The 25275-nt window shown below is 41.2% G+C and overlaps 1 protein-coding gene across 1 annotated transcript in view; it reads left to right on the top strand.

The window, feature by feature from the left end:
- The first annotated feature begins 921 nt into the window (after nt 1-921).
- SH3GL2 (SH3 domain containing GRB2 like 2, endophilin A1) overlaps nt 922-25275 on the top strand; it is a 200464-nt gene continuing 176110 nt past the window's right edge. Inside the window, exon 1 of the mRNA XM_024126845.1 lies at nt 922-1103. Within this exon, the coding sequence (XP_023982613.1) occupies nt 1059-1103 (45 nt within the window). The 5' untranslated portion in view covers nt 922-1058. The remainder of the gene's footprint in view (nt 1104-25275) is intronic.

A 25275-nucleotide genomic window follows, 5' to 3' on the forward strand; every position in this document is an offset into this window, starting at 1 on the left:
CTTTTGGTCCCCACATGGGGACCAAAAGTTTTTCTCTATGTGCTTCTCAGTCCTAGAAAAACAAGAGGAAGCGACTAATCACCAGCATACAGAAGTCGTCTAGTGCTGCTTTATTAACAGTTCATCTAGTTACAGCAGAGTTTTGCTTGAGCGCAGCCGTATATACTTCGTTGCATATGTAGTATTTGTACAATTTTGCGTCATGCTTTTTTACATTACATAATGCTTATTTTAGGTTGAAAATCCTAAATCCACTGTCATAAGTGAATGCCAAGTTCATGTTTGGGCTTTTTCATAACTGTAAACAGAGGATTAAATGCTATTTACCTGACCAGCTTTAAAGTTTAAATATTTTTTTCATCTTCTTTTTAAGTCATTAAGTTGTATCACATCGAAAAAAAAACCCCCAAACCCAGCATTGGTGGCTTTCCCTAACGTTATGTAGGCTTAAAGGATAGTGAAACCAGGACGGAGAACTGTTTCTGTGCCCAAGCGAGCAAGGAGCAATAACTTATTCATTACCCGAGAGAATGCCACTCCTCCTTTCCAGCCTGCAAAGAGGCCAGTCTCAAAGGGCAGGCGGGCTGGTTTAGGCAGCGCCTCTGCGGCTACCTGGAAGCTGAGCAAGTCACCTGAGTCGTGCCGGTGCCTGGGCTGCCAACCTGCAGCCACCGGGCCTCAGTCCGCAGGGGCAGGAGGACACTCCCGGGGCGGGAGGACCCCCTTGGTCCTCTAAGCAGGCAGCCAGCCCGCGGGTGCGGCGGCGCCAGGTGCCGGTGCCCAGGTAGCGCGTGCCCCAGCACCTGCCGCGCCAACCCCGCGCCCGGGGCGGGGCTTCCCGCGTCCCCTTTAAGAGTGCGCATCGCTCGCCCCTGACGTCAGGGTGTCTCTCCGCACGAGCCCGCGTCCCGCGCCTCTCCACGCCCCCGCGCCCACTGCCCCGGCGGCTGCACAACGAGCGGCGGCTTGGCCAGCGCGCCGCACCGCCCGGTCCTCCCGCTCGGCTCCGCCGCCGCCCGCTCCCCGCACCGCAGTAGTCCCGCGGGTCCTCCTGCGCCATGTCGGTGGCCGGGCTCAAGAAGCAGTTCCACAAAGCCACTCAGGTAAGGCGCGTGACAGGTGCGCCGCGGGGCGGTCCCGGGAGGAGGCGCGGAGGGCGCGCTGGACGCCGGCAGCGGGCAGGGAGCGTGGGGATCCCAGCCAGCAGCGAGCCGGGCCCGGCCGCGCCCCGCATTGCTCGCCCAGCCCGCCGCGGCGGCGGCCCAGGCATCCCGGGGCTGGGAGCCCGCCTTGCGTCCCGCACCCCCGGCTCAGGGCGGCGCTGCGGGCATCCACGGGTCCCAGGCGTCCAGCCTAGTCGCTCCGAGTGTCGCCCCCGCATCGCCCAGCGCGGGCGCGACGGGGGCGGGGGCCCGGGGCAGCGCCGCCTCGGCGCGCAGGTGCCCCGGCGGCGCGGCGGGAGATTATGTAAAGTCGCCTTTTCCCTGCTGACCTTGCGGTGTCGGTGCGCCCGGCTGTCCCGGGATGTGCTGGCAGGAGAGGTGGCGCGCCCTGGGGGTGGCTGCGGAGATGCCCGCGGTCTGCGCTCTTCCCCCGTGGTCTCCGAATTCCGCCTTCCAAGGCGTCCGCAGGCTCCCTAGGAATGGGAGGATGGGGTTTCCTTCTGGGAAGCTCATGCGTTAACTTTTCCTTGGAGAACTCTGTCATGAAACTCCTTTGAGGCCAAGGTTCGACCGGCAGTCTGCATGCCTTTAAAAATTTCCCATGGGTTTGCAGCCTTAACATTACCAAATCATCATGTATTTCAAAGTATTATTTTTAGTGAGCCTTTTATATCTTGGATGTGCCCATCTTTATGGGGTTAATAAGCTGTGATTATAATAAAACTTCTTTAATTCAGATTTTAATAATTTAAATCTCAATGGGTTGGGTTGAATTTTACATAGGGAAAAATAAGTGAATACTTATAATGTGACCTATTTCTTATATAATGAGTGTGGTTACTTTTTTTTTTTTTTTTACCCTTCTGAAACAGTTCTAGTTTAAAATAAGAGGTCACATAGGGAAAAATAAGTGAATACTTATAATGTGACCTATTTCTTATATAATGAGTGTGGTTACTTTTTTTTTTTTTTTACCCTTCTGAAACAGTTCTAGTTTAAAATAAGAGGTCTTAAGCCAAGGACTTTGTTGATTTCTTTAAATATTTCACCTAATTTAGCCTTAAATATTTTTTTCATAGATTTGCTCATAATTAATACCAAGCTTTATCATAATTTCTCAGAGAAGTAGTGAGGTTTTTCCCAGGCTACCACAATAACAGTCCTATTATAAACCACCTCCAGAGAAGGTGAGGTTTATGTTTTACAGAATTTTGGTTAGTTAGGGTGAGAGATGCAGCATGAAGTTCATCTCGTGTGCCCACGTGCCATCTCTATCACCACAGACCTGCTTTTATAGAATCAGTTATATTTGTCAGCTTGGGAAATGGAGAAAAACTAAGACTATTTAGGTAAAAATACCCATTAATGTATTTTTGCTTTTCACCTTGGATCTTTCTGAGACTTCTCTGCCAGAAGAAATATTTGTAAGTGTAAGTGCATTGTTGGTGTAATTTGGAAGGCCTCTAATAACTTTATACTTCACATTCCTTCAGGTTTACAGAAGCAGCATATGTGCTATCCAGAAATTGTCAGGCAGGATTTCTTTGATGTCACTAACTTTTTTATTTCTGGTAATTGTCACTTCTATAAAGCATCACCCCACCCCCAGCACCAAATTGACTAATACCACATCCTTTTTCCACTTTGATTCTGAAGACTTCCTTTGCAAACCCTAGTGTCCTACAAGGCAATTGGGAACCTTGGCTTTGGAGTGGGAAAGGCTAAGGATTGACCCATCTCTGCTGTCTATGACCTTGAGCAAGTTATTTAACTTTTGAATCTCTCCTTGCTAGAATGAGCATAATAACCATTTCTTAAAATTGATGTAAAGATAAATGAGTTTGTAGAACACACATTTTAAAATGTTCAATAAATGGTATTAACATTAAAAATAATTTTTTTAGTATAAAATACTGTCCTTTATATTAATAATAATGAGACATGAGGAAATTATAGAAGCTGGAATTTCTAGCTTTGCTACCTTAAAAAATTAATCAAACCACTCCATTTTAGCTAAATTGTGAAGTTACATGCAACCTTGAAGTTCAGAATAAAAACTTGAATTGTGGTATGAAAGAACTTCTCAGAGCCTTGGAGGAGGTCTGCTTGTGATGAGATGAGATTAGTATTTATCACACTGAATCCAGAGGCAGAATCACTGGGTCATTTTCATTTTTTTACTGAAAAGCCTTTCATTTTAAAGGTGAAGTGACACGCAATCCCTTATCCGTAACTTAATGTAGCACGATCTTAGAAAGCCCAAGGCAAATGTTATTCTCCCTGTACATGTGTGGGCATTTTCAAGGGCATGCAAAGCCAGTGCTAATGTTTGCATGTGACAAAGATATTAGGGGAAATAGCCATGTCCTACTTTTTAAGCCATTTTCCCCCATACAGTTCCATGAACTTGATCTTATCTACAGAGGAAACTTTAGACCTAGAATTACTCCTTTTTGAGAATGGATATGCTAGATTAGATACATTATAAGTGGAAGGCTCTGCTTCAGGAACATTTCTCTTGTCTCTGTGAAATTTAGTGTTTTGCTTACGTTTGTGAGGGATGATATTTGTATTAATAAAGCAGTTTATTTTCAGTGTTTACCCACTGATTGGAAATCTCTGAATTAGATGTGTCACCACTGTTTTCTTGGTTTGGAAGTGATTATTTCTGCCTTGTTGCTGACAATTATTTTCAACATCTCTGCTCTTTTGAGATTAAAAAATGCCTTTGCCAAATAAATTTTATTAAAGGGGAAAATCCTTTAAGCTTGAGAATATGTTAAAATAGCAAAAATTGATCATCTTTTTTACTTGAATATAATTTATTACTTAATTGCTCATAAAGATATAATTTATCATGCAATTAGAATAAATAAGATACAGTTTTTTAAACTATAAAATAGGGCAAATGAGCATGCATTATTCTACTTTAGTGAGTTTCATGTATATTGAGATTTCATTTTAGCAAGAATAATGCCATTTTTTTTCATTTGTTGGTTTAAACCAGCAGCAGATTAGGTAAAAATTGCTCTCCGGTTCCAGTTAACAAGCTGTTCTTACAAAATCTATACTTTAAAAAAAAAACTTTATCAAGCATTTAATATGGACACACCTTGCTGCAGAGTGAAAGGTTCTTCAGAGTATAATTTGTTAGGTCCCTGTATTAGTCTGGTAGCGTTGCAACAAAGTATCACAAACTGAGTGCCTTAAACAACATGAATTTACTGTCTGTCTCACACTTCTGGAGACAAGGTGTTGGTAGGGCTATGCTTCCGCTGAAGGTACTAGGCAAGGATCTATTCCAGGCCTCTTCCGTAGCTTCTCGTGGTTTGTTGGCAATCTTTGGCCTTTCTTGGTTTGTAGACACATCACCCCGATATCTGCCTTCATGTTCACATGGTGTTTTCCCTGTCTGTCTACGTCCAAATTTCCCACTTTTGTACGGACACCAGGACAATAGGGCGGATTGGGGGCCCAACGTACTTGATGAGTATGGCCTCATCTTAAGTAATTATATCTGCGTGACCCTATTTCTAAATAAGGTCACATTCTGAGATACTGGAGGATAGGACTTTGGCATATGAATTTGGAGTGGGGGCTAATCAGCCTATAACAATCCTTATTTTCCTAAAAGCATTCACCGCAGTGTTCTTCTAAACATTGTGTTCGATTCAATGTAAAGGGACAACTCAGTCTGTAAATAATAGCTTTTTATTGCATAAAATGAGAAATGCTTTCTTCTTTTCAATGAGTTTGGTTAGGGTATATACCTATTATAGACTATACCTTCTGATTTTTTTAAAGGATAAAGCATATTTGGTTAGCCTGTGTTAATTATGATATAGTCTGGTATGTAATTATTGTCACACTCAGATTCTTCAACTGGAAACATGTAATTACATTGGTATTTTATGCTCTTCTGTTTTAACTAATTTCCTCATGCTTTCATCACATTTAAAATGCTGTGTTTTATATAGATGTTTTGCTCTGGAGAATGTTACATGAATCTGTTTATGCATTTGTTGATTCGGTGAGACTTAAAACTGGTTAAGGTATTTAATTAAATATATAATTAGTTGTGACTCTATCTGAGTGAGGTCCTCAGTTCCTTAATTGCCTGCTCTAAGCAGTAAGATCTCTGCTGCCTTCACAATCTTGAGTATGACTTACCTCTATCCCTGCACCCTCTGTCAGGTTCTTAGCCTGGGGTCCATAATAGACTGCAGAGGGCCTATTTATTTGCTAAAATTATGCCACATTTTATATGTGCAGTTTTCTGTGGGAGAGTGTCCTTAGCCTATCACCAGATTTTTAAAGGAATTCCTAATCCCTACCTCTCTTCCCCACAAAGTAAAAATACATTATAAGAAGTTGATCATGTCATCAGGAGAGAATGAGGTGGTCCTTATAATAGCGATCACTCCCTCCATTCTTTACTGGGCTTTACAATGTCTGCTCAGAATGCAGCCTTCTCTGAATGAATTTTAGGGGCAATCAAATATATATAAAAAAAAGTTCCTAGAGGTGTCAGAATTGAATGGGATGTTTGTGATAATGTATATAATAACCTCCTGATACACTTGGCAAATGGACCTGTGGGGTGTTTAAACTGAAAGTGGTGACTGAGAATCATTTCCCTTGAGACTGAGATTCTTCTTGATTGAAGTTTTTTTCGTGGACACGGTTATATTTTTGCAAGGGCTCTCCCCTCACAGTGATTCTTCAGTGCTTTAAATTGAGTTTATATGAATTTTGGTTCCAGTCTAGTTGGAAAATTTAAAGTACCTCCCAAATTAATTAGAAATACCCTTGAAAATGGCAAGGCTTGGTTGGGGAAAATGGTGACTGTTTTGAGAAGAAATGTCATTGTAGAAGGAGGTTAACATTGGGCTGCTTAAGCTGGCAGAGCAGATTCCATTCTGCTGAGCCTGTCTGCATAAGGGCATCAGGAGCCCTGGGCTTTCTTTACAGTGGGTGGTTTGAGGAAGTGAGCAAGAAGGGTAAGACCACAGGTAGGTGAATAATGAGAATTGTGTGAGATGAAGAACAGCTCCAGGGTTTAAAGTGGTGGGGCTTTCCTAGGGATGAGCAGACCTTCAGAAGTTAAGGCCAGATGGGCAAGATTCTGGGGGTTAGGAAATTAAAGGATTTCCTTGGCTTTCCTTTTTCCCCCTTTCTGTTCTTTTAATCCTTTGTACCCTTGTCTGTGTTCTTTTATGTGATGACCAGTCGGGTGTGGCCGCAAGTGGGGAACACAGAGGTTTAGGAAAACAAAATTTATTATACTCACAGGTCCTAGAGAGACAGAGTCACTGCACACTGAGAGAGGTCACAGGGGAGGAGGGCCAAGAAAGTGGGCTCAACCAAGCAGGTGGGGAGCCAAGAGAGAGGGTGAAGACCCGTGAACAAGCACCTTTATGGAAGGTCAGGGTGGAGTACGCAAGAAAACGGATGAGGGAATTTCCTTGGTGCATGAGAATGTTACTAGGTCACAGTCAGGGGCAGGCAGAAAAAAATACCCTTGTGGTGTGGCCCACCTTATCACACGGGTGCACTTAGTCACCTGGGTGGGGTGCTCACAGCTTGAGTGTGTGGGGATGTTGAGGGAGCAGGAAACAAAATATGAAGTTTTAAAGACTTTACAGTACAGCCTTTCTCTCTCACGTGCTCTTTTTATTGGTTTAGATTTTCTTTATTTCACTGACCAATTTGGAGCCAAAATGTTTGAGTGATTTATATGGTCTATAATGGAAAATAAAGGCTAAGAAGAGAGCTGTGTATAGCTGTACCTATTAAAATGTCATGCTGTGAGACCCTGTCAAGTATTCTTGCAGACTATCAACGAAATATTTTCAAATGATATTGAAACTTCAGCTGAGTCTGATGCTTCAGGAAATTACTATTTATGAAGATTTTACATTTAGTACAACTTCTAAAATCAGAATATGATGTTCTCCTTGCTTTGCTCTAACCTTTCTCCTCTAGCCCTGGGTCAAATCATATATGGTATATGACTGTAGAGAAGCTATCTGTCACTCTCTAGAACCACTCAGCTCCTAGGAGGTTTGCTCAGATTATTTTCTAGCCTCTTCTGACTTGTGATATCTGAAAGAAACAGAAGTATCTTTCTTATAATTCACACTGAATTTACAAATAGATCCTAATTGGAGCAGCTTAAGCAATATCTCAATATCAAGGTACAGTTCTTGTTAGGCACATACGGATAGTTTGCCTTTGCTTTTTAGTGTACAGGAAAGATCATCCACAGTGAACACTCCCACTTGGAAAAAGAAAGAATGGGAATCATGGCATTTATGGTCCATAACAGTGATGCCATCTGCTGAGTAAGGTGAAGTCCCCCGCCCCTACAGTAGAGGAAGTTCCTTGGTTTTACCCTGTTTCTGCAATCTGGGAAGAACTCTTTTGTTCTTTCTTTTATTTGGCCAAGTCTAAAGAGAGTGACAAGGAGTGTGGCCTCTGGGAGCTGCAGAGCTTCTTTAGGTGGCTTCCTGTTTATTTAAATTTGGGGGTCACTTTACAGTCACAGGCTTTTAACTACTCATGGCTCATGGCTGATTTGACCAATAACATTTCTTCAAAAACTTAGAAGACTTCTGATATGTTTTATTCTTGTCGTTCCACTTGCCAGTTACCACAGTGGAATCTTTTTGTTCCCCACTGGATCCGTTTGACCTTTTTTAGATCTCATTTTCAACCAGTACATTTGGTTTTGTTAATCTGAACTTTGCACGAAGTCCTAATGCTTTGGTTTAACCAAGGGGTCTTAAGGGATCTTTGTTGCTCAAACTTCTTTTCATTCTTATCTCCTGTTATTTGCTTCAGGGATCCAGGATGACTAGGGTTCCGCCATCTTTAACACGTGGTTTTCAAGATTGCCAAAGGGAAAGAGTGTGTTGGATCAAGCATGGGAGATTTTCACGGGCCAGACCCGGAAGAGGAATGTGGTCGGCAGGACATTAAGACCTTCAGTGACCCTCCCTCTTGTATGGTCCCCTGCCCTTTGAGTGTGGGTCAGCCTGTCACTATGAAAAGATGTCCATTCTGAGATTATTACTTTATATGGCAAAAGGGAGATTGTACGGTTGGGCTTAATCTAATCACACGAGCCCTTTAAAAGAAGAGCATTTTTTTTCTGGCTGGTAGCAGAAAGGGAGGTCAGAGAGGACTGGACATGCTGTTGCTGTTCAAAGATGAAGGGGCCATGTGACAAGGAGTGTATTTAACCTCTAGGAGCAGAGAGCAGCTCTTGGATGGCAGCCTGCAAGGAAACAAGGACCTTCTAAGGTCCACAGCTTTTAAGAACGGGATTTTGCCAACCATGTGAATGGAAGAGACTTCTTCCCCAGAGTCAGCAGATAGGAGCCAGTCTAGGTGACACCCTGTGGCCTCGTGAGACTGAGCAGAGACCCAGGCAAGCTGGCTCAGGCTTATGACCTGTAGAACTCTGAGCAAAATAAATGGCTGTTGTTTTAAGCTGCTAAGTTTGTGGTAATGCAACAACAGAAAACTAATAGAAGGAACAATCCGTTATGTTTAGGTTCAGTTCGCTGGAACTTGTAACCTGGCCAAGCCATGGAGTACCTAAATGCAAGGGAAGAAGGGAAGAGGCTGGGAACTGTGGTCTATCGAGTGGGTGTTGGTAAAAATCTAGAAGCCTTTGCGATGCCTTGTGTCTATAACACATTCATTTGTATGGGTGCTTATGTGTGTATATGTATACACACACATTTACATACAATGTAATGTATGTAAATACATGTATTATGTAAATACACACATAAATTTTAAGTCTCATTTGCTGTCAATCTTATTACATAAGGTTCAATGTTACATATGCCTCTTTTAATACATGTTATATTTTACAGTTTTTTCCCCATGGTTAGTTTTTTTGGTATTTTTCTCTGGTGAAACACAAGTTTCTTTTTGTAGTCCCTGATCAGTTTTAAACAGTGAAGCTGTTAATTACTTCCTGAGCATCCTCTTAGCTTGGTAGGCTGCTAGTGCAGTGAGCTTCAATAACTTTGGAATGGAGAGACTGTAGAACATTGAAGAGTTTTTTGAATTGCTAGTTTCCAACAAGGCATCAGGGATCTTTACCAGTGAGAGCAGAGTGGTTGACTGTGCATCCCACATCTGTTTCTGTGCTTGTGGAAGGCTGATGCCACCACAGGTACAGTGAAATGCCCTTATCTTGTATGGGCACATTAGACAGCTACATGGTAATTTGAAGTTGTTCTTTAAGTAGTTGTTGAGGGTCCCAGATGACTGTGGCACACGTTGTGTTGTTTGTCAGTGATGTGTTAGCTTCATGTTCCTTGACATGATTCCTGGATCCAAAGCCCTGGGTGGTTTTCTAGGTGTAGCTGGTGGACAGTGCCAGACCTCTTTTGGAAAGGATGAGGTCTTGCACCCTGAGATGTCCTGTGCGGGCTTGGTGTCATTTGACAGCTTGGCCAAGGAGAGACTAGTCAGACAATGTTCTGTGTCTGAGTGAAGTAACCTAAAGGTGATGTAACCTGTAGGAATTGATTACAGAATGAGTACAGCTTTCACCCTTGTCATTCCCTGCATTTACTGCTCACTAAAGTGACCCTGGAATGCTTCTTTATGTTGCATGAATGTTGGCCATGTTTATAGTATTCATTAAACTGCTTAAGTGGCTACTTCTGGGCAGTAGGGACCTGCAAACCCAAACCCTTGGCCGTGGCTGTCCTCCATCATGTTTGTAGACTGACTGAGCGAAGTGCTTTCTGGAGATGTTCTCTTCATTACTGTTACCAAGATTTTACTCATGCAAGTTAATGTCTTGTTACCCAGAGATTCTATTCTGCCTCTTAACACTCAGCTTTTCACTTGAGTGCTGTCTCCTATTCCACTTTCTAATTAAGTTTAACAAAACTGTTTTTCATTAAGGTCTTTTCTGTCCATCTCATCCACTGCTCTCTGTGTGACTTTGATCTCTTTGAAGCTCACAAATCCAGAATCTTTAGATTTTCTACTTTTTTTGCCCATTACCTTTACCTTAAACCCAATCCAGAATTTCCAAAGAGATACTTATAATGCTCATCATCCATCTCTTCTCTAAATTTTTTTGATGTAGACAGGGAAAACTCCTTTTTCTTAGCTCCAACAGAAGCTTGGAAAGCTTATCATTGTTTACAAAATTTAAATTGTTCAGCAAGTATTTTGTGATCATTAAGATGCATTTAATTCATTTTTACAAGCTCTTTCAGCTACTTTCTATGTCTCAAGATATGCACACTTAAATCATTTTGATCCATTTTCACCATAAACCACCTTATGTGAAAGGATGTGTCCTAAACAGAAAGTTTATCATAAAATCTCTATATTAGTGCATTTGTCTAAGTTTGATTACTGTTACTCTGCTTTTATGAGGCAATGAGTTATGCTGATATCATGTGATATGTATTGGCTTTGCTCTTTATAACATTTAAATTATTGCTGTCTTATGTCACTGTGTCTGCTGGTTGCTGCCGTGAATGATTCAAGTGAATTTCTATAGGCTCTTTTGATTTCTGTAGGCTCTTTCCATATGATTATGGTGGAGTAATTTGACTGTTTCCCATATTTGGCATTCAGCTTTATCTTCATGACTTTTGGACATCTGCATTCATCTTTAATTTACTGACTTTAACAATGAATCGTTATCCTTTGATAAATGGAAAAACCACTATCACTTATCATAAATAGAGGTATAGGAAATTATCATACGAAAAAGAGAGTTAAGTCCTACATACTTTTGCTTGAGTAAATCTGTGAGCTTGAAATTTATTCTGCTTCTGTTAAAACAGGAGATTAACAAATGTTAGACAAGCAGTAAATACCCTAACAATACACTGAAGCCTTTTTCCTTCACTAAATCAGAACGATTGTAAGAAGACTAAAGCAAATGATATCTTCATCGAGGGAATCCGTGTAATTGAGGATACAAGCCTGCACCAACTGTGTTGTTCAAAACTTGCCCCCTCCCACAGTTTCACTGTGTAAATGGTCGGCTATTCTCTGACTGTCAGGGAATTTTCTGCCCATGATGTAATTTGATTATGTATCATAAAAGCCAAGGTCATTTGTTTAGAGCAGCACTGAGTCACCTGTTCCGTGCTTAATGTTCAGAAGGGTGCCCCAGGCGTGCTTCAGGAGAAGCTCTTGACACACTGTAAAATATGGTAAAAGACTGTCCATCATTAGGATAGTGTAAAACATGAGCAATAGGAACTCGGGATTAGAAACTCAGAGAGCTCCGCTATCCTCCTGGTTTTCCCGTTCTGAGGGCCTGTGAGACCCCAGACAAGTCACTAGTTACTTGATTTCATCTCCACCCCCACAACCCCCAGTTCCTAAGTTCCACAGCCAAGGCAAATGGACTTGGACATGCGTGTAGGTTCTGACGTTCATGCTTCTGATCTTGTTCCCCTCTGATTCATATCTGAGTGAAGCTATAATCATCTTTCTAAAGAGCAAATCTAACGTTGCTTCTTGGCTTAAAACTCATCAGTGGTCCTTATGGCTCCCAATATAAAGCCCTTGTCAGTCCCATGAGAGAGTTTGGAGTGTGGTCTGACGCTTTTTACCTACTTAGTCTCATCTCTGTTACAGCTGTGTAAGTGTGAGATTATCTTTTGCCCCGTACTGCACACACTTTCTTGCTTTGGGGCCTTTGCACCATACTGGCCTCTTTGTGGAAATTCCCCTTCCCTCTCTTCCACTTTATACTTGACTAATCACTGCTTCTCTTTCAGGTCTCAGCTTGATAATTTCTTAGGTACCCTTCCCTCATTTGGTATGGGTTAAATGCTGTTCCACGTGCAATTAAAACTGCCCGTAGTGCTCCTCTTAAGTATGGGGCTTGGCCCACTGCACTGCTTGTTGGTTTATTTCCTTATTGGTATCCCCCAGTGTGGGTATAAAGAGGGGGACCCTGTTTTGCTCTTCATTGTTTCCCTAATGCCTGTTCCTTAGTGGGTAATCAATAGACATTTGTTGAATGACTACATCCTTCCTGTTTCTCTTTTATTTATCCATATTTATGTATGTTTAAAAGGGGTTATCTTGTGTATGTAATTTTTACTTTATTTCTGCTTAAAGATACATCACATATTTTGCGTTAATTTAGAAGCTGAATTAAAACGTGCTCTTATAAAATTGTAAATTTAAAATAAACTTCCTTAATTATAAAAATGGCTAGCATGGTAGTTAACGCATTAATTACCCAAACCAACCCCATAAGGGCATTATTATCCCCATTTCACAGATGAGGAAACTGAAGCACAGAGTGGTCAAGTAAGTTGCCCAAGATTACGCAGCTTTGGTGGCAGAGCTAGGATTTTCGTCCAGACTGGCTAGTTTCAGAACTGATAACTGCCAATAATTCTCAACTGCGAGTCCTATTCCAGCCTTAAATGTCAAACGAAGAAATATCTGAAAGGGTTTAGTAATCAGTAAGATAAAGATGAACATCTTAATAGAAAAATTAGAAAAGAATATGGAAAGGCAATTCAGCTTTCCCTTGTTAGCCACGGGGGATTGGTTCCAGGACCTCCACAGATACCAGAATCCATGGTTGCTCAAGTCCCGTATATAAAATGGTGTAGTACAGTTGGCCCTCTGTGTCTTCAGGTTCCGCATCTGTGGTTACAGAGGGCTGACGTTATAGGAAAGGACTACAAGTGGCCAGGATACAAATATAAAAATCATGGAAATCAAACAGCAATATATGACGTTTCTCATTATTTACATCGGCATGGATTAAAGGGATGATAACATTCTGAGTCAGCAAAGGTAAGTATGTGGGCTCTCGTTTGATGGTGGGAGTGTAGATGTCCGCAGTTTTCTTCCTTGTAATTCTGTTTTTAGGACTCTATTTACAGAAAATAAATGTATGAGCTTGCAAAACTTGTGTACACAGTTGTTCATTTTAGTAGTTATTGTAGTGAAAAGTTGGAAAGAACCTAAATGTCGAATGATAGGGGATAGGGAGGTAAATCGTGATATGTCTGTATCATGGAATATCTATAGCTATTTTGTCCATAGGGGAGTATTTATCAGTGCAGGCAAGTATTCATGATGATTGCTAAGTGAAAAAAACAGGACATAAAACAGGTATGCAATAGGCCTAATAAAGGGTAAAGAGCTACAATAGTAGGTAAAATACACTGAGAATTTATATGCCAGGCACTTTGCTATAATGCTATAAGATCACTTTTAAAATTAGCATTTAAAACAGTGGTTTTTCCTGGTCAGTTGGGCTTATGGATGAGCAGTCTGTGTTTCTGCATTTCTTCATCTTTTGTAATTAAATTTTATCTATCACTAAATTTTCTTTCCACTCCATCATCCTCACTTCTTATTCCCATCCCCACTGCCTCAGGTTAAATTGAAAACAAGGAATAGAAGAATCTTGCAAGCCACCTCTGGGATTGGGAGCAAACCCCATTTCCAGCGAAGTTCTAGAACTGTCAATCGATGTAGGTTTGCTCCGTTAGGCGTTTGGCTTAACAGCGTTAGAACACCTGCCTCACCCTCCACAGAGCCCTGAATTAAATTGTGCTGCTTGGGTTTCTTCTGAATGCGTGGCTGCTTTTCCTGTTTCTTCAAGAACTGTAGAGGCCTCATGAATAAGAATGCTGCTATTGACTTTTGCTGCCATTTCTTTTGAATGATTTTTTTTTTCTTCCAGATCCCTAGTCTTATCCTTAGGAAAGACAGTGTCATGGCTTTGACTCTGTTTTGCATAAAGGGAAAGAGGGCAGCTAGGACATGTATGGTATAAAAGAGTGCTTCTGCAAGATGCTCTCTGTCATTTGGTGCATACTGTCCAGCCTCATTCTTTAGCCCCTGTACCAGGAGTCTCCTGGGCATCTGTCACTTCTTAGCTTCTCAGCAAAAGGCCCGTAGGCAGTGTATCCCAGCAAAGAAGAATGAAGCATGGTGGAGACTCTCTAACAAGATAGGAGACATTCCAAGTGATTGCCTTTGAACATGAATGCAGAATTCTGTTAACAGCCTCTCGTGGGCTTCCTTCTATTGAGGACAGAAAATGCAGAGTTTAGGGCATAAATAGAAAAATAATACCTTCTTCTTTGCACCCCAGGCAAAATAGAACAGAGTGGAAGGACCATGACCAGGAAACACAGCCTCAGTAATGAGATGGGCCGGCCACCTTCAGCTTCCTCCCAAAGAGGACACGTCTGGTGGGATCAACCAGAGCACTGAGGGTGGCTGCTGGTTGGGTACCAGTGTGCCTTTATGGATAGTTTGGCTTTCTCTGGGGCCTGGCACTCTTTAATGGCTTCAGTGAAAAGTGCTTCAAGCTCTAAGACGAATAGGCTGTGAAGTCATTTCTGGATTAAAGCTTGTTTTTCCAGCCTTTGCAGAATCGCTTTAAATTTCTGGAGCCAATATTTGTTTGTAAGTTGAGAAATAAGAGTTGAAGACTCTGCCTCAAGAAATTTGTTATCCAGCATAGTAATCCTGCATATACTACACGGATGCTTTTACTTGCTGCAGAACTTCAGATTTTGGTCCTCTTAAGTGTTTTGAGACTTGAATATTTAAATATATCCCTGAGAAAGAGTGATTTTTGAATTAAGGTATATGTAGCGTGATAGAACTTTGTTACCTGTGCATTCTGTACTGTGCCCTTCTTAGGTGGTTCTCTGAAGAGTTGGAAGAATTTTGCAGGACATTTCTCTCATAATTGGGCATTACTGGTGGAAGGTGAGGTGTGAGTCTATTTGATTTGTAAGTTTTTTAGAGCAGGTTATTAAAATATGCTTTAAAAGCTATTCAGTGAATTTTCTTGATTTAAAAACTATCTCCATGGAAGATAGATTCTTATTTGTATCAGTATTTTAGTCTCTTTTTGTTCCTGAATGGACCGTTGGAATCCTGAAGTCTTGGTTTATGGAGTACCCATGGACTGGGAAAAGGTGTGCAATTCTGTTCTTGTTGATTAAATTACTACACTTTTTTGTTATACTCTTGAAGATGCTTTACCTTTGCCTCATGCTTCATTTAGTAGTGATTCTCACCCCAGCCTACCATCTCTGCAGGTAGTTTAAGGCCACTTACACTTTTGCAGTGGTTCCCAGACCTGGGTGTGCATCAGGTACGCTTGGTTCCTACTGCATGGGAGTCTGAAATAGATCTGAGAAGGGGCACAGACATCGCCATTAGAAAATGCAAAACCCCTAAAACAGCTCCTCAGCTTTAGGGACTGCTGTCCAAAGAATCTTCTATTAATACAACACGGGGGAGAGATACCTACCAAGACCAAATAAGTTTGAGAAATGTTGGAAACAAGTTTAAGCATGTTTCTGTACTGCAGGACCTTCCTGAGCCTAACCATCACAAAATGTTCAGAGGTCTTGAAGCAGGGTTTGACTACGTACAGTTGATTTACTAATCCTCCTACCTGTTTCCTCCCTGCTCCCCTTCTATTCTTCTTTCCTTTTTTCCCTCTTTCATTCCTCTTTTTTAAAAAAATTAATTAATTAATTCGTTTTTGGCTGGTTGGGTCTTTGTTGCTGTGCGCGGGCTTTCTCTAGTTGTGGCGAGCGGGGGCTACTCTTCGTTGTGGTGCATGGGCTTCTCACTGTAGTGGCTTCTCTTGTTGCAGAGCACGGGCTCTTGGTGCGCGGGCTTCAGTAGTTGTGGCTCGCAGGCTCTAGAGCGCAGGCTCAGTAGTTGTGGCACACGGGCTTAGTTGCTCCGCAGCATGTGGGATCTTCCCAGACCAGGGCTCGAACCCATGTCCCCTGCATTGGCAGGTGGATTCTGAACCACTGCACCACTAGCAAAGTCCCCATTTCTCTTATTTTAAAAAAGTTTAAAGAAAGATTTGTTGTAGACTACCCATATATAAAATAATGGTCCTCCTTCAGAAGTTCTTAAAGTTTGGTTTTGATATGTCTTTCTTTAAGTGGAAGCATCATCTATATTTTGAAATAAATGTTAGGGTCTTTTGAATAATCCCTTCTGCCAGATGAAAGTTCTTTATTCAGTATGTCAGTTAATTAGATCATCATGATTTGGCTCTTCAGTAACTACTCAGATACTTATTTTCTAACATCCATCTCAGGAAACTCACATTAACTTTTCCCTTTTTGTTGATGAATGTGGAGTGACACCTTAACATTTTGTAGTGTGTATGTACTTATTTTACTATTCTAACACCTCTCTAAGGAGAAGGTATGTTGATACTTAACCATTTAACATATGAGAAAATGGAGTCTGAGTACCTTGCCTATAGTTTCTGCAGAAGTGATGGTATTATGAGAGTCTGGGCCAAACTTGTTGTGCATCCTTCTTGCCAATCAGCAGGCTGTTTGTACCTAAACCACTACCCGCACTGCCAGATGTGTTCATGGCAGCTGTGAGGAATTGGAAGGGAGAGAAGCAATGCAGGAGTGTGATGTTCTCAAGATACTGCAAGAGGCAAGGGCTGTAGATGGCTTGCCCTTGCTGAAAAAGCCATTTGCAAATACAGAAACTCATTCCCTTCTCACATTAGAAAGAACTTAAAAATATGCAGTCGTAGGCTTTTCAGGAATGTTATGAGGATTGAGGAGTAAGCATTCAAAGATTTTTTGGTAACATCGTGTATTATTTAACTTATTTATTTTCCTAAGAGTAATAAACCACGGTGCTGTTGAGTTGCAAATATGGCAGTACAAAGGCCTTTAGCCACTAAGCTTTGTGGTCTTGATTTGATATTGTTTGTATATTCATTATATTTAATACACAGGAGCTGTCTTTTCATGGTTGATAATTCATGTCCTTTGGATGAGTGAAATTGCTTAGAACTGGGACTCCTCTGTGGGAAATAGACTTTATCTAGTTCCTACTCCCATTTGGCTTTATAGGTCCTTGATTACAATGACTTATTTCTACATTGTACAGTCTCACATTTGTATCAAGGTTACTAATCATGTAGAATTATCTTTTTTAAAAAATAAATTTATTTATTTATTTTCGGTTGCGTTGGCTCTTCGTTGCTGCATGCGGGCTTTCTCTAATTGCTGCGAGCGGGGGCTACTCTTCGTTGTGGTGCGCGGGCTTCTCATTGCGGTGGCTTCTTTTGTTGCAGAGCACAGGCTCTAGGCACGCGGGCTCAGTAGTTGTGGCTCGTAGGCTCACTAGTTGTGGTGCACGGGCTTAGTTGCTCTGCAGCAGGTGGGATCTTCCCGGACCAGGGCTTGAACCCGTGTCCCCTGCATTGGCAGGCGGATTCCCAACCACTGCGCCACCAGGGAAGTCCTAGAATTTTCTTTTCTGATGCCAGCCAAACCTCTCCCGTCAAACGTTGGCAGTTGTTGTAATGTCAGGTTTTTTATTTTTTTATTTTTTGGCCGCACCCTGTGGCATGTGGGATCTTAGTTCCCCGACCAGGGATCAAACCTGCGCCCCCTGCAGTGGAAGCGTGGAGTCTTAACCACTGGACCGCCAGGGAAGTCCCTGTAATGTCCATTTTATTTTTTTAATTTTTTTTCCGCGGTACGCGGGTCTCTCACTGTTGTGGCCTCTCCCGTTGCGGAGCACAGGCTCCGGACGTGCAGGCTCAGTGGCCATGGCTCACGGGCCCAGCCGCTCTGCGGCATGTGGGATCCTCCTGGACCGGGGCATGAACCCGTGTCCCCTGCATCGGCAGGCAGATTCTCAATCACTGTGCCACCAGGGAAGCCCTGTAATGTCCATTTTGAAATGCTGTGGAAGTCCCTCAGTCCACTGCTCACCCTCCCTCATCCCCCACCATTGTGGTTCAAGCTGTGACCCAGCATCTCTCCTGCCTCCAGTCAAGTCACATTTTAGCCAGAGGGATCCAAAGCTGAATATATCTTTGACCTTTACATGCTTAAAACCTTCCAATGGCTTCTGGTTGCACCGACTAAAATCCTAAATCATGAGCTGCAAGGGCCTGCCTGATCTGACCCTTGCCTCTCCACCCTGATTTAGTGCCAGGCTTCTGCTCTCACTGTGCTCTGGTCATCCATCTGTCTTACAAATAGTAGGCGTTAAATCGATTACCTGCCAGGTTCTGTGCTAAATTCTGAGTGTAGGGAGGTGAATAAAATACTCATTCCCTGCCTTCATGGAACTGGCAACGTAGTGTAGGAGACAGACCAATAATCCTGCAATTGTATGGTTAGACATTGTCACAAATGCAACAAAGAAATGCTAGAGTGCTATGACGTGAGGTCATACTTGACATTGTGTTGTGGAGAGAGACCACACTCTCTCCACACCTAGGAAGGTTCAGGGTGCTTATCAGGGGCAGCAGGGGAAGCTCTTACCAGCAGAGACAATTCCAAATGTGAGAAAGGGACCATTATTTGCACATAAAGAACAGATGATGGTTTCAGAGATACCTGCATATGTTAATTCAGAAAGGATAGCCTTGAGGATAGATACTACTTCGTGTATTTTATTGAAGCTAGGATCTTGGAACATCTCTAGCTGGAGTAGTTTCTGTTGAATAAATCTGATTTACAGCATTAGCTTTCTTATCAAAGACCATATCTCTGGCTTTTCAGAGTGGATGATCATAGAGTGTCTCTCTGAGGATGGGAATTTAAACTGAGAAGAAGCCAGCCCTCTGTGAAGTTGCCAGTAGAACAGGCAGATGTGGGGCTCTGCAGCCAGGCCTTTGTGGCTGGATTGTGTGTACCTGTCCTCCCCTCACCCTGGGGGCACTTCACTCCTACTCATCCTTTAGCCCTTAATGCAAATGTTACTTCTTGGAAGCCCCTTCTTGGATCTGATAGATTAGATGAGGTTCCCCTTTAATCTGTTTACTGTGGTTTGATACTGTGCATTAATATTGTGGCCATTTGATTAAATGTTTATCTCCTTCACTGGTCTCTAAATTCCTGAAGGTAGGGATCAAGTTTCTCTTTGCTTACTTTTGGGGATGATGATAAGGATAAGTAACGTAAAAATAGTGCTTACCATTTAGCTTAACCCCATAAAAAACCTATGGGGTAGGTACTATTACACCCATTTTACTGATGAGGAAACTGAGGCACAGAGAGGTTAAGTGTCTTTTCTGAAGTAAGACAGCTATTAAGTGAAATAAGTCAGACAGAGAAAGACAAATACTGTATGATATCACTTATATACGGAATCTAAAACATAAAACAAAATAGTGAATATAACAAAAAAAGAAACAGACTCACAGATATAGAGAACAGACTAGTGGTTACCAGTGGGGAGAGGGAAGGAGTGAGAGGCAAGATAAGGGTAGAAGATTAAGAGGTACAAACTACTATGTATGAAATAAATAAGAGCTCCATCAAAAAACAAACAATCCAATTAGAAAATGAGCGGAAGACCTAAATAGACATTTCACCAAAGAAGACATACAGATGGCCAAGAGGCACATGAAAAGATGCTCAACATCACTAATTATTAGAGAAATGCAAATCAAAACTACAGTGAGGTTATCACTTCACACTGGTCAGAATGGCCATCATCAAAAAATTTACAAACAATAAATGCTGGAGAGGGTGTGGAGAAAAGGGAACCCTTTGCACTGTTGGTGGGAATGTAAATTGGTACAGCCACCATGGAGAACAGTATGGAGGTTCCTTAAAAAAATAAAAATAGGATTACCATATGACCCAGAAATCCCACTACTGGGCATATACCCTGAGAAAACCATAATTCAAAAAGAGTCATGTTCCCCAATGTTCACTGCAGCATTATTTACAATAGCCAGAAAATGGAAGCAACCTAAGTGTCCATTGACAGATGAATGGATAAAGAATATGTGGCACATATATACAATGGAATATTACTTAGCCATAAAAAGAAATGAAATTGAGTTATTTGTAGTGAGGTGGATGGACCTAGAGTCTGTCATACAGAGTGAAGTAAGTCAGAAAGAGAAAAACAAATACCATATGCTAACGCATATATATGGAATCTAAGAAAAAAATGGTACTGATGAACCTAGTGGCAGGGCAGGAATAAAGACGTAGACATAGAGAATGGACTTGAGAACACGGGGAGGGGGAAGGGTAAGCTGGGGCGAAGTGAGAGTGGCATTGACGTATATACACTACCGAATGTAAAATAGATAGCTAGTGGGGAGCAGCCGCATAGCACAGCAAGATCAGCTTGGTGCTTTGCGACCTAGAGGGGTGGGATAGGGAGGGTGGGAGAGAGACGTGTGTATATATATATACATATAGCTGATTCATTTTGTTGTACAAGAAGCAATTATACTCCAATAAAGATCTAGTAAAAAATTAAAAAATAAATCAGATTCAAGGATATATAGTACAACATAGGGAATACAGCCAGTATTCTATAATAACTATACATAAAATGTAACCTTTAAAAATTGTGAATCAGGAACTTCCTTGGTGGTCCCGTAGTTAAGAATCCGTCTTGCAATGCAGGGGACGCCGATTCGATCCCTGGTCGGGGAACGAAGATCCCACCTGCTGTGGAGCAACTAAGCCTGCATACCACAACTAGAGAGCCTGAGTGCTGGAACTACAGAGCCCCCGTGCTCTGGAGCCTATGCACCACAACGAAAAGCCTGTGCGCCACAGTGAAAGATCCCACGTGCCACAGCTAAGACCCAATGCAGGCAAAAAAAAAAAAAAAAAAAAAACTTGTGAATCACTGTGCTATACACCTGAAACTTATATAATGTTGTACATCAACAATGCCTCAGTAAAATAAATAAAAACAAAACAAAACAAAAGCAAACAAAACAAAGTAACACAGCTGTTGATGGTGGAGGCAGAAATTGACCCTGGCAGTCCATCCTTTGGATACTGGAGTAGACTTTAAATCAATCACTTAGCGTTTCATTTATTCAGTCAGTGGAGCAGAATAGAAGGTCCAGTGATAAGTAGTGCAGGTGTATTGTGGTAATTTGGTATACGATAAAGGCAGCATTTCAAATCAGAGAAAAGAATGGGTTATTCAGTGAATGATGTTTGGAAAGTTATCTGTCCATTTGGAAAACTGGATCCTTTTATCACACTTTATACTGAAATGGATTTTAAGTGGTTGGAATGTATAAAGGTAAAAGAATATAGAGTAGTAAAAGGAAAATATGGGTTCTCTTGAACTGGAGAAAAACTTTCTGAACATGATTGATAGGGTGCAGAGACCGTACAGTAAAGGTGGGCGATTTTTTGCTACATAAAAATGAAGAGCTTCTGAGTAGCAAAAGCATCCTAAATATGGCTGTAACGACTAGTGGGATTAAGATATGCAGCATACAACTAAAGAATAAAATAGACAAAACCCAGCTTTGTCACGTGTGTGGGGTCAGGGGTTACTCTCATGTCCTGCAGGTTCCTCCTTTTTGGGAGCCAGTTAGGCAATGTGTCGATATGTAAGTTCCCTTTGATTAAGGCACTTCTTAGAATTTATCACAGATAGGAAAGTAGGAGGTGTGGTCAGAGAGAGATGTTCAGAATTCATCACTGTGTTAATGGTAGTGAAATATTGGTGTGGTCATCCAGTGGAGTTCTGTGTGGCTAATAAAAATGATGTAATCTAGATTCATTCACGAGAACACCTTTCCTTGATATCATCGGGGCCAGGGGGCGGATTTTAGCAAGATGTGTATAGCGTGAACCTATATGTAAAATTGTAGGCAGGGCCTGTATCCGAACATGTGGCTGGGTGCATGTCTGGAATAAGGTTCACAATGTTAATAATTATCTCTAGATATGTCTTTTAAAAGTTTTCTCTTAAATTTTTTTGGATGTTATTTCTTTCAAAAGGTATATGCTCATTGTTTGTATTTTGTTTTTAATAATAACAAAACTATCCGGAAATGAGAATAAATATCTAAGGTGTATTTTTTTCCAATCTGAACAATTTTCCAGCGTATGAAATAAAAAAAATTAAGACGTTTTGTTATCCTTTTGTAAGTATTTAAATTCTTTTAAAATTTAAAAATTTTTATTATTTAAAGAATTTTTATGGAAGTATAGTTGATTTACAGTGTTGTGTTAGTTTCAGGTGTACAGCAAAGTGATTCAGTTTTATATATATACATATATATGTATATATATATATATTCTTTTTCAGATTCTTTTCCTTTATAGGTTATTGCAAAATATTGAGTATAGTTCTCTGTGTTGTACAGTAGGTCCTTGTTGGTTATCTATTTTATATACAGTAGTGTGTATATGTTAATCCCAAACTCCTAATTTATCCCTCCCCTCCTTTCCCCTTTGGTAACCATAGTATTTAAATTCTTATAACACTTATTTTTGGCTCCTATAAATGCTATTCCCACTTTTGTCCTTCCTAGCCACTGTATTAGGGATGTTTGAAGTATTCAGGGTACTGAATAGAAGGTCAAACCCAAGGAAGGAAATGGGGTTCAGAAGCATTTTCATTAAAATTGCATGAATACTGGAGTTTATTCCACAGCACAAAGCCTTTCTGCATGAACTGGATCAATGTTTAATGGAAACAGCCTTTTAAGCATTCTTAAACTCTCTGTTCTTAGACTCTCTGTTTTTAATTAAACACACTATGTTCTTTAGCCTTAAAAGATGGAGTAACTAACACAAAGGAAGGGAAAAAAAGCATCAGCATCAAAGATAGGAGTATAATGTGGAAGGAAGAATTTCAAATACAGCACCCCCACACACAGCTCCCTCAGAGATAATATTAAACAGCACAGCTGGTTCAGATTCTGATCTTTTTTCAGTTAGATCTTCAGAGAACAGTTTAATAAAGCATTAATTATGTAGCAGCCCTACACACACTGTAGACAGGGATAATCTCACTGCATAATTTTGCTAATGATATATCTATAGGATACTATTTCTCTCCTATTGTAAGATATCTGTTCTTTAGTGACCAGGGGTAGGCTTATTTCAGAACCACAAGCAGCATTTGATATTCAACACTGTCACTGGTTCAATGGCTATATGTACCACTATCTTGGATTTTGTGGGGAATGGACTTTTAAGAATGGTTTTAAGATAATCTGCAGTGTGTGGACAAATTGGGGATTTTTAAAATAGTTTTTACTCATTGTCCTAGGTGAGGAAGATTGGAAGGCAGAGCATAGGTAAGGATGGAATAAATTGTCTACATAGGTGAAAAATGCCATGTGAATTTAGGGTTTAGGGTTTAGGAAATGGAGATTGTAATATGTTGATGGAGCTGTAGTAGGTAACAGATCTCTACAAATTTTTTTTCTTTATTTTTTCCTTTTTCGTTAGCTCTATGATAAACACTGTGATTTTTTTCCCCTTTAATCAGTGTTTTCCTCAGCCTTTTAAACCATTGTATGCATGCATCACCCGAGCTTTTCTTTTTCTTGAATGCCTTCTGCATGTTGTCCTATCTTCATCTTTATCACACCACTTGGCATCTTCATCCCATTTAGGTCCTGTTGGGTGGTTTTTGTTGTTGTTGTTTGGTTGGTGAAGCTCCTGTTGTCTTAAGTGAGATCATACTGTTTAATCTGAACCAATCTGTTACCAAAGGACATATAGCAAAATGGGTGAAAGGTGGAAAAAATAAACACAGGGCTTAATGTTCAGAGGATATTTTTAGACTTAGAAGCAGCTCCCTGCTTTCCATGAAATGGTCGAGTGTAATTAATGGCTCATGTTTCCCTCTTTGGCCAGCCGTTTTTCTTTAACGGATGAATTGCTGATGTTTAACTGCATGTGTGTATGTCTGTGTGTGTGTCTGTGTGTGTGTCTGTGTATGTATTTGGGTCTCCAGGTTCATGGAAAGGAGTGTGGTTATTTTGTCTAATGGCTATGTGGATAGTATTTCCTTTTATCTCTTGTAAAGTATCCTTTTTAGTTGTTACAGAAATCAAGTCTTTTTCCTACATTAGCTTCAGAAAAGGTGAAGTGGTATATAAAAATAAACCATGGGGCTTCCCTGGTGGCGCAGTGGTTGAGAGTCCTCCTGCCGATGCAGGGCACACGGGTTCGTGCCCCGGTCCGGGAAGATCCCACATGCCACGGAGCGGCTGGGCCCGTGAGCCATGGCCGCTGAGCCTGCGCGTCCGGAGCCCGTGCTCCGCAACGGGGGAGGCCACAGCAGTGAGAGGCCCGCGTACCGCAAAAACAAAAAAAAACAAAAACACGACAGTGAGTAAATTAAAAAAAAAAAAATTAGGTATAGAGGAGAAACCCAGTGAGTGGTTAAATGACAGTGTTAATCTTCAGGTTCTCTAGAATGCTTAGGTACAGCCAGAAGTAATTTTTTTAGATCATTTGAGTTTATCTGGTGACTGTTGAATCCTCAGAATTTGGATGTGGTCATTGCAGGAGAGGGTCTTATTGTGGGGATCCAGAGTAGGTTCGATTTTGTCAAATAGTTACAAGTGATTCTAGATCTAGTAGTTACAAAAGAGAAATGGTCAAGCTTGGGAATCATGAATTGTATTTTTAAGCTGGGGATGTTACAGATCATTTGACATAAGTGAAACAGAAGCCTCACCATTTTAAGGGCATTTGAGAAAGCCTTCTGGCTTAACTTGATGAAACCTAACTCTTTCTTCCCAGATTCTCTTCCTCCTTTTGAAAACCAAACTGGCATTCTTCTTATAAATTGCTAAAAAATGCAGAACTCTGTTTATTGGTGGTAAGACTTAAAAGAGGAAAAGACTGAAGAATGACACACATATCCTTGAATTCTCCTCTGGACATGAGGCAGAATGCTCTTGGTGTCCCAGCACCCTTTATCAGGATCGGGTTAGCCAGGGACAGAAATGATCTTAATTCATGGGATTGTGACTTGAAGTGGAGCTGCTAGACTCCTGATTTTTTTAAAAAAACGCTTGCAATAACCTTTGAGTTTGCTCTCAGTGCATTGTCTAACAAGCCAGGTCTGTCCTGCCTCTCTTTTGCCCTGAGTCTTGGCTTCTTACACACTGCAGTAGTCCCTTGGTATCCCAGGGGGATTAGTTCCAGGACCCCGCCCAGATACCAAAATCCATCCATGGATGCACAAGTCCCTTATGTATATATATATATATATATATATATATGTGTGTATATATATATATATGTATATTTTTTTTTTTTTTTTTTTTTTTTTTTGCGGTACACGGGCCTCTCAC

This window comes from Physeter macrocephalus, chromosome 9 (assembly GCF_002837175.3).
Source record: "Physeter macrocephalus isolate SW-GA chromosome 9, ASM283717v5, whole genome shotgun sequence".
Taxonomy (NCBI): Eukaryota; Metazoa; Chordata; class Mammalia; order Artiodactyla; family Physeteridae; genus Physeter; species Physeter macrocephalus.